This window comes from Choloepus didactylus, chromosome 3 (genome assembly GCF_015220235.1).
Source record: "Choloepus didactylus isolate mChoDid1 chromosome 3, mChoDid1.pri, whole genome shotgun sequence".
Taxonomy (NCBI): domain Eukaryota; kingdom Metazoa; phylum Chordata; class Mammalia; order Pilosa; family Megalonychidae; genus Choloepus; species Choloepus didactylus.
Window position 1 is genome coordinate 94200686 of NC_051309.1, and position 15619 is coordinate 94216304.

General features: G+C 38.6%; 1 protein-coding gene across 1 annotated transcript in view; it reads left to right on the forward strand.

The window, feature by feature from the left end:
- The first annotated feature begins 12466 nt into the window (after positions 1 to 12466).
- Positions 12467 to 15619, forward strand: part of NUDT9 (nudix hydrolase 9) — a 112099-nt gene continuing 108946 nt past the window's right edge. Inside the window, exon 1 of the mRNA XM_037830224.1 lies at positions 12467 to 12859. Coding sequence (XP_037686152.1) covers positions 12753 to 12859 — 107 coding nt within the window. The 5' untranslated portion in view covers positions 12467 to 12752. The remainder of the gene's footprint in view (positions 12860 to 15619) is intronic.

Here is a 15619-nt window from a genome sequence, read left to right on the forward strand (position 1 = left end):
CATAGTGAAGTATATTATGCTAATGAGTTGAGGGGCTACAAATTTACACCTGGGTGAAATTGATTGTGGCAGCAACAGGCTGGAGTAAAAGATGGGCTGATTGGCTGATTTTAGAATTGCTATAGTCTGCTGTTTAGTTGAATGGGAGTGTCTGTAGTGTTAATTCCTTTGCTTCTTCTCCCATTGTATTTTGTAGGAATTGGGCAGAGGAGCCAAATAAGTGTTTATTTAGTTCATAGGTCTTGATATTGAGAGAAACTGCATTCAAGCAGTTGTACTCAAGTAATCATACTTGAGGAACTGCACTCCAAGATCTTCATCTGCAAGTGGATCTGATTTAGATGACAAGGTCCTGAACTTCGAGTTGATGCCATAATGAGTTGAGACTTAGGAATCTTGGGAAAGAAGATGAGTGTGTTTTACTTGTGGTAGGGATGTGAATTTTCATGACCAGAGGGTAGACAGTGGCAGATTGTAGTTTTCAAAAATGGCTCAATATCTCCTATCTCACAGGCTCCTCTTACAATGTGGATTAGATACTCTTCAAATAAAGAAAGGAGGATCTGTGTTCCCTCCCCTTGAATCTGGGCAGGCTTGTGACTAATGTGGAAGTGAAGCTATGGGACTCCTAAGGCTGGGTTATAAAAGGTGGTTCTCTTGGGAATCTTGCTGTTAGGATATAACCACATGCCATGAGGGAGCTCATGCAGCCTGTGGAGAGGCCCAAACACAGAGGGACTGAGGCCCCTGGCTGAGCTCCCAGCTGACAGGCAGCACCAACTTGCCAACCATGTGAATAAGCCATCTTAAAAGTGGATCCTACAGCCACCCCAGCTAAAGCCATATGGAACCATGATGAGCTATTCCCATTAGTCCTGCCCAAATTACAGATTTTGTGAGCAAAATAAATGATTGTTGCTGTTTTGAACCACTAAATTTTGGGGTGGTTTATTATGTAGCAATAGATGTGTTACAGAATATAGACTGATACCCCTCTGGAGTTCCATTTGGCAATATGTGTCAGAATTACAGATTCACATACTCTTTTACCAGCCTGTTTTGAAGAATTGATTCTATGTGTGCATTTCTACACATGCAAAATAATATACATACAGCATAATTCATTGCAGCATGATTTGTAACAGGAAAAAAGTGGAAGTAGCCAAAATGTCTATCAGTTGACTAGTTAAATAAATTGTGGTATATCCACACGATGTGCCATGCAGCTGTAAAAAAATGAGGAAGATATCTATGAACTGATGTGGAGGAATTTCCAGGATAAATTAAGTGAAAAAAAAGCCAAGGGCAAAGTATGCTACTTTTGTGTAAGAAAGAAGGGGAACTAAATATATATACATGTGTATATCTGCTCATTTGCGCAAAAAGGGACACCTGAGGGATAAACCTGAGACTAATGAGATTGGCTACATACAGGACATGGAATGGGATGAAAAAGAGAGGGAATGAGAGGCAACAGGGGATGAAACTTTTCTAAATATACCTTTTAGTATAGTCCTGACTTTGGAACCATATTAATGTTTCACATACTCATTATAATAAATTAATATTAAAAGGATGGAATGGGGAAGTGTGAAAATTGAATACAAACAGAAACAAACCAAACTGTATTCCAAATGACTAACATAACCACAGCAAAGGAGGAACCAAAGAAGAAAAAAAAAAGAATTTGCCCCGTAACTTTTGAACATAGTTGGACTCTGTGCCCTCAGGCTAAAGACAAAAGAACTCTAAATACTCAACTCTAAATTCCTAGACTCCCTTTGTGCAGAGGCATGCGTTAGCAACACTGAAACCACTTTTTTTTACATTCTAAGACTGAGCAAATAAATGCATCGTGGTTAGCCAAGGGAATTACAAATATGGAAATATGCCATTCTGGATTAGACTAAAGTCTAATGGTATCTGTGTGGACTCATGGGTTTTAATATATATAGCTGGATATAGAAACGGATTTGGAGGTGTAGGTGTCTGTGTTCACATATACACAGCTCATTATATATGTGTATTTGCATATACATTCCTAATTATATATATATATATATATATATATATATATATATATATATATATATATATGATTTCCCAGAGAGGGTGTAGAAGCAATTAACACTCTGGTAGCAATGAACTCACCTAGTGCCCAGATCCAGATCTTTGTTTCTAAATACCATTAAAAAGAGCCAGGGATCCTAGGAGAAATGGCTGATTCCAGGCACGGGGGAGGGAAAGCACAAGATGAACCTGGAATATCTCTGTTCCAAAAAGGGAGTGCTAAAGAGTGATAGGGACATGTCAAAAGAACACAAGAGCTTAAAGGGGCACCCACTGGCCAAATCTAGGACAATTTGAGGATTAAAATAAATAGTGACAGTAAAGGATTATAACCTATTGAGTAAAGTAAGAATCTATAAATCTATACTTGAATTAATGAAAAGGGAAACAGCTGAATCACAGTGGAATGCCAACTACTACATGTACAAAGAATGATGTCGTAAGAAAAACATCATCTGGCAACTAACATAATTATAATATGCTCAGGCAAGAATCATCAGTGGATGCTAAAACTAGTGGATGAAAGTTTCAGGAGGAACAAGGTAGCTACGGTCTCCAAGACTCTCCCTACAAGATACCTATTAATTAGAGGATAAAATATAATTTTCCACTGGAATTTACTAATAGATACCAACTTAACCAAATTATCAGAATTACTGCTGTAATGGGACTAGTCAACAGTGTGTGTATCCTGTTACGATTCATAAGAACTCAGCAACACTTCTGTGCTATTCCTGTGCATCTCTTGAGTCTAGTCACGAGAAAACAGACAAACCCAAACTGAGGTTTACTTTAAAAAATAGCTGGTACTTTTCAAAAATATCAATGTTATGAAATACAAAGGCTCAGGAACTGTTCCAGAGTAGAAGAGAATAAAGATAAAAGGTAACTGAATGCAGTGCATGATTGTCAGTTTTCTTTTATTATAAAAGACATCATTGGGAGAATTGGTGAAATCACTACTGTATCAGTGTTAATGTCCTGATATTTATAATTGTACTATGGTTATGTAATAGATTTCTTTGTTTGGAGAAATAAACAACAAAATATTTAGGGGTAAAGGGGCACTATATCTGCAACTTACTCAAACAGTCCAGAAAATATCATATATATACATACATATATGATGCAAATATGTATAAATTGTATTTGTATTTGTCTATGTCTCTGTGTGTTTGTATGTGTGTATATATACAGAGAGAGAGAACTTGAGAAGGAAAGAAAGGGGGGAAAGGGGAATATCTTTTACTATTCTCGTGAACTTTCCTCTAAGTCTTAAACTATGTAAAAAATTTTTAAAGTTTAAAAACAATAATGAGGACATGCTCTATATCTGAAAATTTCAGATATGGGAAGATCTCCAGGATTTAGAGTTAGGTTAAAAAAGCAGTGTATACAAACATTGGGGACTGACGGCTTGATATGCTGAGTCCTCTATCTTGGGGCTTGCCCCTATGAAGCTTGTTACTGCAAAGGAGAGGCTAACCCTGCTTACAATTGTGCCTAAGAGTCTCCCCCTGAGTGCCTCTTCGTAGCTCAGATGGTGGCCCTCTCTCTCTAATTAAGCCACCTTGGCAGGTGATCTCACTGCCCTCCCCCCTATGTGAGACCTGACCCCCAGGGGTGTAAATCTCCCTGGCAATGCAGGATATGACTCCCGGATGAATCTGGACCCAGCATCATGGGATTAAGAACATCTTCTTGACCAAAAGGGGTATGCAAAATAAAACAAAATAAAACTTCAGTGGCTGAGAGATTTCAAATGGAGTCAAGAGGTCACTCTGGTGACCATTCTTACACTATATAATAAATAACACTTTTTAGGTTTTAATGTATTGGAATAGCTAGAAGTAACTACCTGAAACTACCAGACTCCAACCCAGTAGACTTGACTCTTGAAGACGACTGTGGAACAATGTAGATTACAAGGGGTGAGAGTGTGATTTTGAAAACCTGCGGATCACACTCTCTTTATCCAGTGTATGGATGGATGAGTAGAAAAATGGGGACAAAAACTAAATGAAAAAATAGGGTGGGATGGAGGGGATGATTTGGGTTCTTTTTTACTTTTATTTTTTTTTTCTTATTCTGATTCTTTCTGGTGTAAGGAAAATGTTCAAAAACAGACTGAGGTGATGAATGCACAACTATATGATTGTACTGTGAACAGCTGATTATACATCATGGATGATTGTATGGTATGTGAATATATCTCCAGAAAACTGAATTTAAAAAAAAAACAATGTATATAGGAAGCTAAGTATAGGGTTGCCATATGATCCTGCAATCCCATTACCAGGTATATACTCAGAAGAACTGAAAGCAGGGGCACGGATAGAGATTTGCACACTGATGTTTTTGGCAGCATTATTCATGACTGCCAATGGATGGAGACAGCCCAAGTTCCACTGCATGAGGAGTTGAAGGGAGAACTGTGGTGTATAAATACGGTGGAGTATTGTGTGGCTGCAGAAGGGAATGACGTCATGAGGCATGCACGAGGTGAATGATCTGAGGACATTATGTTGAGTGAAATAAGCTAGAAACAAAAAAACAAATATTGTATGGTCTCACTAATATGAACTAACTATAATGAGCAAACTCTGAGAATTAAATTTGAGAGCATATGTAGGCAGAGTTCAGGCAATCGGTGATTAAGGAGTACAGAATGTTCAATGACATTCATTGTAAAGGTTCAGAAGTGGATAGCACAATACTGTGTGATGGTAGCACAACACTGTAAGTGTAATTAACAAAGTGAAGTGTAAGTATGGTTCAAAGTGGAAGGCTAGGGTCGTGTCTGTCACCAGAAGGAAAGTTAGAGGATTAAAACTGGGACTGTATAACTTAATGAAACCCAGAATGGAGAATGATGGTGGTTAATTGTATAAACATAGGGGAGTTCTTACATGAACTAGGACAAATATATGTCACTATTACAAAGTGATAATAATAGACTTATATGGGAAAAAATAAATTAATGTAAACTAAGGTATATAGTTAATGGTAACATTGTAATATTCTTTCATTAATTCTAACAAAGACACTATACCAAAGCTAAATGTGAATAATAGGGGGATATTATAAAGGGCATGGGATTTTTTTCTTGGGAAGAAATGAGAATGTTCTCATATTGACTGTAGTGGTAAATGCATATGTGATTATAAAAAGAGCCATTGATTGTACACTTAGGATGGATTGTATGGTATGTGAATAAAACTTTTTTTTTTTAAAAGTTGGGCTGGGAGAATGTGAGGTGAGGCACAATGGATGTCTGATACAGTGAGTAAGGAAGCAAGTATTGTAAAACGAAGTTCTAGAGGTAGGCAGGAGCCAGACTATGTAAAGCCTTATAAGCTATGGTAAAACATTCAAATTTTACTTTAAGTACAATAGGAAACCACTGAAAAGGTTTTAAATAATGGAATAATGTAATCTGATTTAGGTTTCTGAAAGACCTTTCTATCAGCATCTTGGAAATGGATTGCTTGGGGGTAGAAGAGAAACTATAGAGAACTATTAGAAAGCTATTACAATAGTTTAGGCAAAAGATGATGGTGGATTGACATGAGATGATGGTAGTGGATGGAGGAAAAGTGTTTGGGTGGAAGATATTTTGGATTTAACCCAGATAGGAATTACTGATGACTTGAATGTGGAGATTATAGAAAGGGAGGACTGAAGTATGGGTTTTTGACTTAAGAAACAGGTATTGCATTCAATATAGAAGAGGCCATACCCAAACTGTTAAAAAATGAAAAGCACATGTGTGTGCACATTATATCTACTCTGATTGAATACATGGAAGGTGGAAAGGTAGGGATGGGGACTCATAATTATGATGGTAAGTCCAGATAGCTAGAGTACTTTTCCTGGCACCACTATTATTTTAATGCAGTAGTTTTGGTTTAATGTAAACCCACATTTATCAGTTTTTTTTTTTTTAGCTCTAAGTATTGATGGGAGATTATTTATGGAACCTTAAAGAACACATCAAAGGAAACAAATGACTGACTTTAGATGTGGAAACTATCCCATTGTTTTGCTTTTTAAGTAACTGTTAAAATAAGATAATATTGCCTCTTTCACTTAACAACACTAAGAGAACATCAATGAAAGCTTTGAAAAATACTTATTTTCAACTGCAAAAGCACATTCCTTGATATCTTTCATGTAACACATAGTAACACTTGCAAAGATTGCCCTTGAATAACTTTTTCTTGCCTAATTGAAAATCTGAGATAGAGTCAACAAAACCTTCTATTTGTAAATGCTCTGTTAGAGGATAGTTTGTTAGACTTTCTGAATGTCCTTGATCATGATCCCAGTCCCAACTTGGAATACTGATTGCACTGACAAAATGCATGGATTTTTGCACAGCAGAATAAGAGTTTAATTTTTGGTTTCTGCCTTGCTGGTATAGGCTATATTACAAATTTATTAAAATTTATAATAATGAACTATGACCTGTGAAGACAGATGTTACATGACCTATTGCACAGGGTGTGAGTTTGGAAGACTCTTAGGGGAATATCTGCAGGGGCCCCACTGTGCCAGTTTGAGTGTATTATGTCCCCCAAACGCCATTATCTTTGATGTAATCTTGTGTGGGCAGACGTTATCAGTGTTGATTAGATTGTAATTCTTTGAGTGTTTCTGTGGAGATGCACCCCACTCAGCTGTGGGTGATGACTCTGATTGGATAATTTCCATGGAGGTGTTGCTCCACCCATTCAGGGTAGGCCTTGATCAGTGGAGCCATATAAATGAGCTGAAGGGCAGAGGGAACTCAGTGTAGCTGTGAGTGATGTTTTGAAGACGAGCTACAACCAAGAGGGACATTTTGAAGAAAGCACAGGAGCTGCAGATGAAAGACATTTTGAAGATGGCCGTTGAAAGCAGACTCTTGCTCCAGAGAAGCTAAGAGAGGACAAATACGCCAAGTGCAACCAAAAGTGACATTCTTGAGGAACTGCAGCCTAGAGAGGAACATCCTGGGAGAAAGCCATTGTGAAACCAGAACTTTCGAGCAGACACCAGCCATGTGCCTTCCCAGCTAACAGAGGTTTTCCAGACACCACTGGCCATCCTCCAGTGAAGGTACCTGATTGCTGATGTGTTACCTTGGACACTTTATGGCCTTAAGACTGTAACTTTGTAACCAAATAAACCCCCTTTTATAAAAGCCAATCCATTTCTGGTGTTTTGCATTCTGGAAGCATTAGGATATTAGAACACCCACTAAAGTAGTTCAGAATCTTAGAATAGCATGGTAGCTGTGTTGATACATTCCCAAGGAAGGGAGATGAGTGGGAAGAGGGAATCTGATTTATTGAGAATTTATTTGTATAATGGATTTCACTTTTTCTCCCTTTTATGCAAATTGACTATTATTCTTGCTTCAGCTCTCATCTCAAGTGTCACTTCCTAGTGGAGTCTTCCCTGATTTGTCAATATCTTCCTATCATAAACTCCCAGAGCACCATGAACCTCCTTTGATGGCATGTACTATATTTGCAATGGCATTTATTTGTGTGATTTTACCTGTGTCTTTGGCCCCAACTAATCTTTAGGTTCATGAGGGCAGGGCCTCTGGCTGGTTTTTCAGTATTTGGGACACTGCATGTACATTTCAGTTGTTTAACAAATATTTACTGACAAATGCATGGTTAAGAATTTGAGCTTATGGTCATACAAGCTTAAATTTGAATGCTGGTGAAGTAGGCAGAATAATGGCCTTAGGGATAGGGGGTCCTAATACCTGGAATATGTAAATGTTACCCAGTATGGGAAAAGGGTCTTTTCAGATGTTATTAAATTCAGGACCTTGAGATGGTGAGATTATCCTGGATTATCCGTTGGGCATTAAATGAAATCACAAGTATCCTCATAAGAGAGGGGCAGAGAGAGATTTGACACAGACAAGAGGGGAAAGCTACAGCCAGAGAATGTTGGCCACTACCAGAAGCTGGAAAGTTAAGAAATAGATTTTCCCCTACAATTTCTGGAGAGAACATGGTCCTGCTGTCACCTTGATTTTGGCATGGTGGAATTGTTTCAGACTTTCGGCCTCCAGAACTGTGAGAGAATAAATTTCTGTTGTTTTGAGTCACTAAATTTGTGGTAATTTGTTACAGCAGCCATAGGAAGCTACTACACTTGGTTCTACAAATTATTAGGTTGCTGTGTGACCTTAGGCAAGCTATTTAACTTTTCCAAGCTGTGTCTTAGTTTGCTGGGGCTGCCGTAAAAAAGTACTACAAACTAGATGTTACTGTTCTCATGGGTTACTGTTAGGGTTAAATCTGATAATATGTGTAATGTGCATAGCAAATAGTACGTACCATCTTGCAAATACTTGGAAAGAATAATTATTAAAGTTTTGTTAGATATTTAACATAAATTATCTTCTTGAATCCTCATAACTCTATGATATTTGAATGAAATATCCTCATTTTATAGGATATGATATAGGGAAGTTAAATAATTTGCCCACATTACATGATTGAAGTAAAAAAAAATCATAAGGATAATATTTTTGAAATATTTATAGATGCATTTTTATATTCTGTATGTCTTATTACTATGGGGCACCTCATCCATGGTAATAATGGTTTCAGTATTTCAGGTGAAAGAAATAAATTAGAACAAAGAAGCAACTGTGAAAGGGGACTTTTGTGTCTCTAGCACAGGGTTAATCTTGAAAGCCAGGGTTTGTCAAGTGAGAAAATGCTTAAAAAATTCCTTCAGCATGCATTAACTTATCAAGAAGCAGGTCTGGTGGGAAATAATGTTTCCCTTATTAAAAGATGTGATGAAAATCTCTGCAATATGGAAGAGAGAGGAGGAAGCAGACTACTTCTGGCTTAGTGGATTATGGGAAAGAAGAAGGAGATAACAGTAGTGAAAGAAACTATTAAGAATCCAGTGGCCTGATTTCCCACTCCAATTTCTACCCAGTTGCTGCTGTCAATACAATTTTTAACAATACCTACTTCTCTATGTTGTGAGGAGTAAAGTTTGATGGGGTTTCAATGGCTTCCCATTGCACCTGGATAAAATCTTAACTCCACCATAGTTACAGGACCTTATGTGATTTGACTCCCATGTCAGGATTTTTACATAAAATGAATCTGACCATGGTGGCTTAGCCACAGATGGGTTTATTTTTCTTATTAGTCTAGAGGTAGGCTGTCCAGGGCTGGTGTAACCACTTAAGGAAGTCATGACAGACTCAGGCTCCTTATTGCACTATACTCTGCCATACACAGTGTGTGGCTTTTGTCATTCTAGTCTCAAGATAGCTGTTCCTTGTCTGGAATTGTGTTCTCCTTTCAAGCAGGAATAGAGGTGGGAGGGGTATAAAGGGTAAATGGTATATGCCAAGCAAACTAGTCCTCTTTCATCAGAAAACAATGGCTTTTCCAAAAGCACAGTGCTGGTTTGGAACTGCTATGTACCCTGGAAAAGCCTATGTTCTTTTAATCCAATCTTGTGGGGCCAGACCTATTGTGAGTGGGACCTTTTGATTTGGTTGTTTCCATGGAGATGCAATCTCCACCTATTCAAGGTGGGTCTTAATCCCCTTGCTGGAGTCCTCTATGAGAAGATAAAAGGCAGAGACATTTTGGAGATTGCTCAGAGAAGCTAAGAGAGAAAATGCCCAGAGACATTTTGGAGATAGCCATTGAAACCAGAAGCCAGGAGGAGAAAGACCAGCAGATGTTGCCATGTGACTTCCCATGTGACAGAGGAACCCCGGATGCCATCAGCCTTTCGTCAGAGACGGTATCTACCTCTTGACACCTTAATTTGCACATTTTCAAGGCTTTATAACTATAAATTTGTAACCTAATAAATCCCCATTGAAAAAGGCAACCCATTCTGGCAGTTTTAGCAAACCGAAACACCCCCAGAGTACTTTTACTTACATCTCATTGGCCAGGAAGGGTCACATGGCTCCTTCAGCCTCTGGAGCATAGGAGGTAAACTTTTAAAGTGGACACATTTCTACCTGTAACATGGAAGAAAGGGAGAATGAGTACTGGGAAGCAGCAAGTAATATCTGTCATACTGGCCCACGTCTCCCACCTTATCAAAAATCATTCTTCCCTTGGTTTGCTATGCTTTCATTAGCACATTGGCCTTTCTGTTCTTTGATTATGGCCAACCTCTTTTCTACCTCAGGGATTTCATATTTACAAGTGCTCTCTGCCCCAGTTTTTCCAGTAGCTGGAAGTTTTGTGTCCTTAACTTTCTGCTCAAATGTGACCTTAGAAAAACTCTCTGATCCTCCCTAGCCCCTTGAAAGTAGTCACTTCCATCTGAGATACTGTCTTCCACAGCAAGTTGTGTATTTCTTTGGTGAACTTTTCATAATCTTGAATTCCTAGTTTGTTTACTTATTTATAATTGGTTTCTTTATCTAGAAGGTAAGCTTTATGAAAGCAAGATCTTGTCCATCTTGTTGACGACTGTATCCCAGGCACTAAGTACAATGCCCAATAAATAGAAAGATGTCAACTATTAAGACACCCATAAAATTGGTATGTGCTTTCTAAACAAAAAATAAATAAGCAAAAGTCCTCATTTTACTTAAGTTCTGATAATGCATGTTTAATTAATTAAGGATGTGGGTAAATGGACCCACACTGCTGTTCAGTTCTGGCCAAGAGCTACCACACACATTCACTACATTCTGAGCCAGGAGTGCATGTCCCAGAAGGAAGGAACCTGGGTTGCCAGGCCATCTGAAGCAGCTGCTATTCAGTCCCAGTGCCACGGAATTACCGGTTTTGTTTGCACGGTCATGTAGTTTTTAAAACGAAGTCAAATCTAGCCTCCCTCTAAGGAACGTGGAGTTTGAAGACCAGGGCCCGAGTTGCTTCCTGTGAGAACTTCTTTCTGTTGTTCCTTTCTTTGATCAGATGCTTTGTTACTCACTGCCTTATGCCTTTTCTAACGACTAATCTGTCTGCTGCTGAGAAAGTTCGGATGAGCTGAATTCAATCTCGTAAATAGTGCTTACCTAAATATATTTCTGATTTAAGCAGAAATTAATGGCTATGAAGAACATTGAGGGCAGTTTATCTGACCAGAGGACTCCGAGTCTAGATACTTATTTTAAAAAAGCAAGCAGATGTAAATAACAGGACTTTGTTATTCTGAAGAATAATAGTTGTTAAAGTTTGATTATTTTGGCTTTTAAGATGGTCAAAGTTCTATATGCCTGAGCCATCCTACTGAATCAGTGATTATATATTTGAAAGTTAAATATTTGCCACATTAATAAAATACTGAATATAAATGAGAGTCAGATTACAAAGTGCTTTGGACAATCTAGGATTCCAACTTTCAGTTTGGCAGTTTATTGCCTTTGGACTTTTGAGTTTATTACCCAGGGTGTTTGTCACAGCCCAAGAGGGCCATGCTAGTCCAAAGGCCAAAGAAGACAACCAGCATTTCCTGATACATGAACTTTTATTCAGGGCTTACAGGGTGAGAAGTCGTGGAGAGATCATAACAGCTCTCTCAGGCCGGGCAGGCACCGCATTCACAGGAAAGATGACCGAGCGATGCAAAAAGGGCAGAAAGCCTTTTATAAGAGTTTAAGACAAAGGCATTCCTAAGGGTGGGGGCTGCATAGATGCAGGAATAGGTCATTCTGACCTGGGGGGTAGTGCAGGAAGGAGTAGAATAACACTTGAACAATCACATTTTGTTCTTTTTGTGAGACTAATAACCGCTCACTTCCTGCCTTTTTGCCTAAAGTTACATTTTAAGGTCAATTTACCCTCTTTCTCTTTACTGGCTTAGAAAGACAATAGGTTAAACATTTAGCTGCTTAGGTCATGCAGACTGCTGTGCACCAAAGATCTGCAGGCCTGTTTTGCTCAGGCCACAAGTTGCTACAGTGTTGTTCTCCCTTCCAAGTCCGGTTTTGTGACTATTCTACAGCTGGTTTACTCAGCAGGTTTCCAAGGGCCATACCTGGCAAAGCCTCATGCGGTTTAGCAAATGCAGCAAACAGCTTGGTTAAAAAAGGAAGAGAAAACATGGACTGCAAATCTCCCGTCTACCTCCTTTCCCATAATCAGGATTATTCAGACATGACTAGGATGTGTGTGGTTATACTACAGCAGCTGCCAGTATCCCCTTCCTGAAGGAAAAACAAAATAGGGCAACAAATTTCTCTCAAATCCTCTTCCTTTTCCCCTTTTTCTATTGCAGTTTCTCGTCTGCTTTCACTTTTTCCTTCCTCTCAAGCTTCTTGGGAATCATGCGCTATCTTGTCCCAAGCACGCTCCCGAACCTAGGCGGTCGGAGAAGGAAGCCGCAACCCGCACGACCTTTGCTTTGCGACGCGGCCGTAAAGCGTCATTACGCTGCCGAAGGGTACGGGACCTCGGCTGCCGCTCCCCCGGCACCTGACACTAGGAGAACCCGTGTTACCCACTGATCTGATTTTTCTTACCGCACGCGGGCGAAGAGCCCGGGTATTATTTTGGGAGAATAATACCCTGTTGGCCTGCTTGTGTTTACGAGATAGCCTTTGCTACTCCTTCCGGAACGGGAGAACAGCCAGGGCCTAGTGCCTGCTAGATGTCTGGGGCCCGGGCAGACGGAAGCTGCGGCCTAAGCTAAGAGCGGCGTAGCTACAGGAAGCCGCCCGTAGGCTGTTGATGGCCGGACGCGTCCTGGGAAAGGCTTTAGCCACGGTGTCTTTCTCTGTGGTCTTGGTCTCTGTAACTGTCAGGTCCTTGGGCTGCCGCAGCATTCCGGCATACAGGTATTACCCTCCCAGTGCCAGCTTCTCTGGAGACCTTGGGTTTGGGGGTGGGAACTAGCTTCCGGTAGCGGGTTCGTAGGCTTTCCCATGTCCCGAATTTTTATAGCCATTCTAGCTTTTGGAAAAGGGCCCCAAAATGTTTTATCTGCTTTTTGAAGGAAACTGGTGCAGGGACTTTTCTTGACTTCTGATACTGAAATTTGTCCTCCATGGGTCACCAGCATGTCCTCAGTTTATAAAATAGCACCGGTTTGGGTGTGGTGGTGTCCATGAGATTTTCTTTCCTGGTTAATACTGAAAGCATTTCTATGAAGATTTAAGTATTCATGTATTTAAAATATTTAGAAAGTATAAATAGGGTAAAATGAAAAGTAAAAGTCGCCATTCCTCCCCTCTATTTAAACATTCGAGAGTAGATAATATATTTATGCCTCTTTTCTTTATTTGCTACATCTGGATAAATTTAGGAATTTATGTTATCTCACACTGCTTTCTACTTCTGTTTTCCATTTCTCTAATGTTTATTCTTTGAGTCCATGTACAGTAAACACGGTGACCTAGACATCATGCTAGACACAAAATAGTGACTGTTTTATGAGGCTGTCTGAAGGAGTGGTTTTTAAAGTTTTTCTTGCTTGGCCCCTCATGTTTACTTTCAGCACTAGGAAATTTTCCATTCATTTTTTCCCATCCCTTTTTCCTATCTCTGCCCCCCACCTCTTTTTTTTTTTTTTTTTTGGGTAGGGAGAGGGGAGCAACTGTCGGCATTTGACCTTCTGACTAGAGCCTCTGTTTCTCTTTTTTGCTCATTTTCCTTTTTTTTTTTTTTTTTTTTTGGCTTTTTGTACTGTGTTCTTAGAGATTGCAATTTTATTTTCAGATTATTTCAGACTTCCATTTTGTGCACTCTGTTAGTTATCTCCTCTGTTAATTGTCTTTTTTTAAGAGAAGTTGTGGGTTTACAGAAAAATCAGGAATAAGATACAGGGTTCTGGTGTACCACCCTATTTTTAATACCTTACATTGGTATTTATTACAATTGATGGAAGCACATTTAAAAATTGTTCCATTAGCTATAGTCCCTGGTTTAATGTAGGGTTCACTGTGCTATACAGTTCCATGGATTTATTTTAAAAGTTTTTTATTTTAGTATCATAAATATAATAATATGCTAGTAACATAATTATTTAGTAACCTAAAATTTACCCTTTTAACAATATTGAAATATATCATTCAGTGCTGTTATTCATATTCACAATGTTGTGCTACCATCACCACCATTCACCACCAAAACTTTTCCATCCTCCCAAATAGAAACTGTACATTTAAAGCCTTAACTTGCTGTAACCTAACCCAACCCTGTTCCCTAATAACATATAGTTTACATTCTTCTCTATGAGACTATTTATTCTAATTATCAATTTCAGTAGATTATACAACATTTGTCCTTTTGTGCCTGGTGTACCTCACTCAGAATGATGTCTTTAAGGTTCATCCATGTTGTCACATGTATCAGAACTTCATTTCTTTTTATGGCTGAATAATATTCTATTGTGTATGTATACCACATTTTATCCATTCATTGGTTCATAGGAGTTTGGTTTGCTTTCATTTTTTGGCAATTGTAGATAATACCTGTGTTCAACTATCTGTTCGAGTCCGTTTTAAATTCTTTTGGGTATATTCTGAGAATTGTGATTGCAGAGTAATATGATAATTCTATACCTTACTTTCTGAGGAACTGCCAAACTTGTCTTCCACAGAGACTGTACCATTTTATATTCTCACCATCAGTGAATGAGTGCTTCTGTTTCCTCACATCTTCCACATCATTTCCAATGCTTGTTGTATTCCTTTTTGTTTGTTTTTTAATAGTAGCCATTCTAGTGGGTGTGAAAAGGTATCTCTTGGTTTTGATTCACATTTCCCTGATGTTGCACATCTTCTCATGAGCTTTTTGACCATATATATATCCTCTTTGGAGAAATGTCTCATCAAGTCTTTTGCCCATTTTTAAATTGAGTTGTCATTTTACTGCTGAGTTACAGGTTTCTTTAGATATTCTGGACATTAAACCCTTATTGGATTGTTGTTTCCAAATATTTTCTCCCATTGAGTAGGTTGTCTTTTTACTTTCATGAAAAAGTACTTCAAAGTACAGAAGTTTTTAATTTTGATGAGGTCCCATTTATCTATTTTTTCTTTTGTTGCTTGTGCTTTGGGTGTGAAGTCTAAGATACCATTGCCTAACACAAGGTCCTGAAGATGCTTCCCTATGTTTTCTTCTAGGAGTTTTATAGTCCTGGTTATTATATTTCGGTCTTTGATCCATTTTGAGTTCATTTTTATATATGGTATGTGATAGGGGTCCTCCTTCATTCTTCTGCAAATGGAGATCCACTTCTCCTAGTACCATTTGTTGAAGAGGCCTGTCTTTCCAATTGAATAGATCTGTCAAAAATCAGTTGGCCATAGATTTGTGGATCTATTTCTGAAATCTAAATTCTGTTTCATCTATATATGGATCCTTGTGTCAATACCTTGCTGTTTTGATAACTAGAGCTTTATAATAGGTTTTAAAGTCGGGATTTATGAGTCCTCCCACTTCATTCTTCTTTTTCAAAATGGCTTTGGCTATTCAGGGCCCCTTACCTTTCCAAATAAATTGGATGATTGGCTTTTCCATTTCTGCAAGGTAGGCTGTTGGAAATTTGATTAGGATTGTGATGAATCTGTAAATCATTTTGGGTAGAATTGACA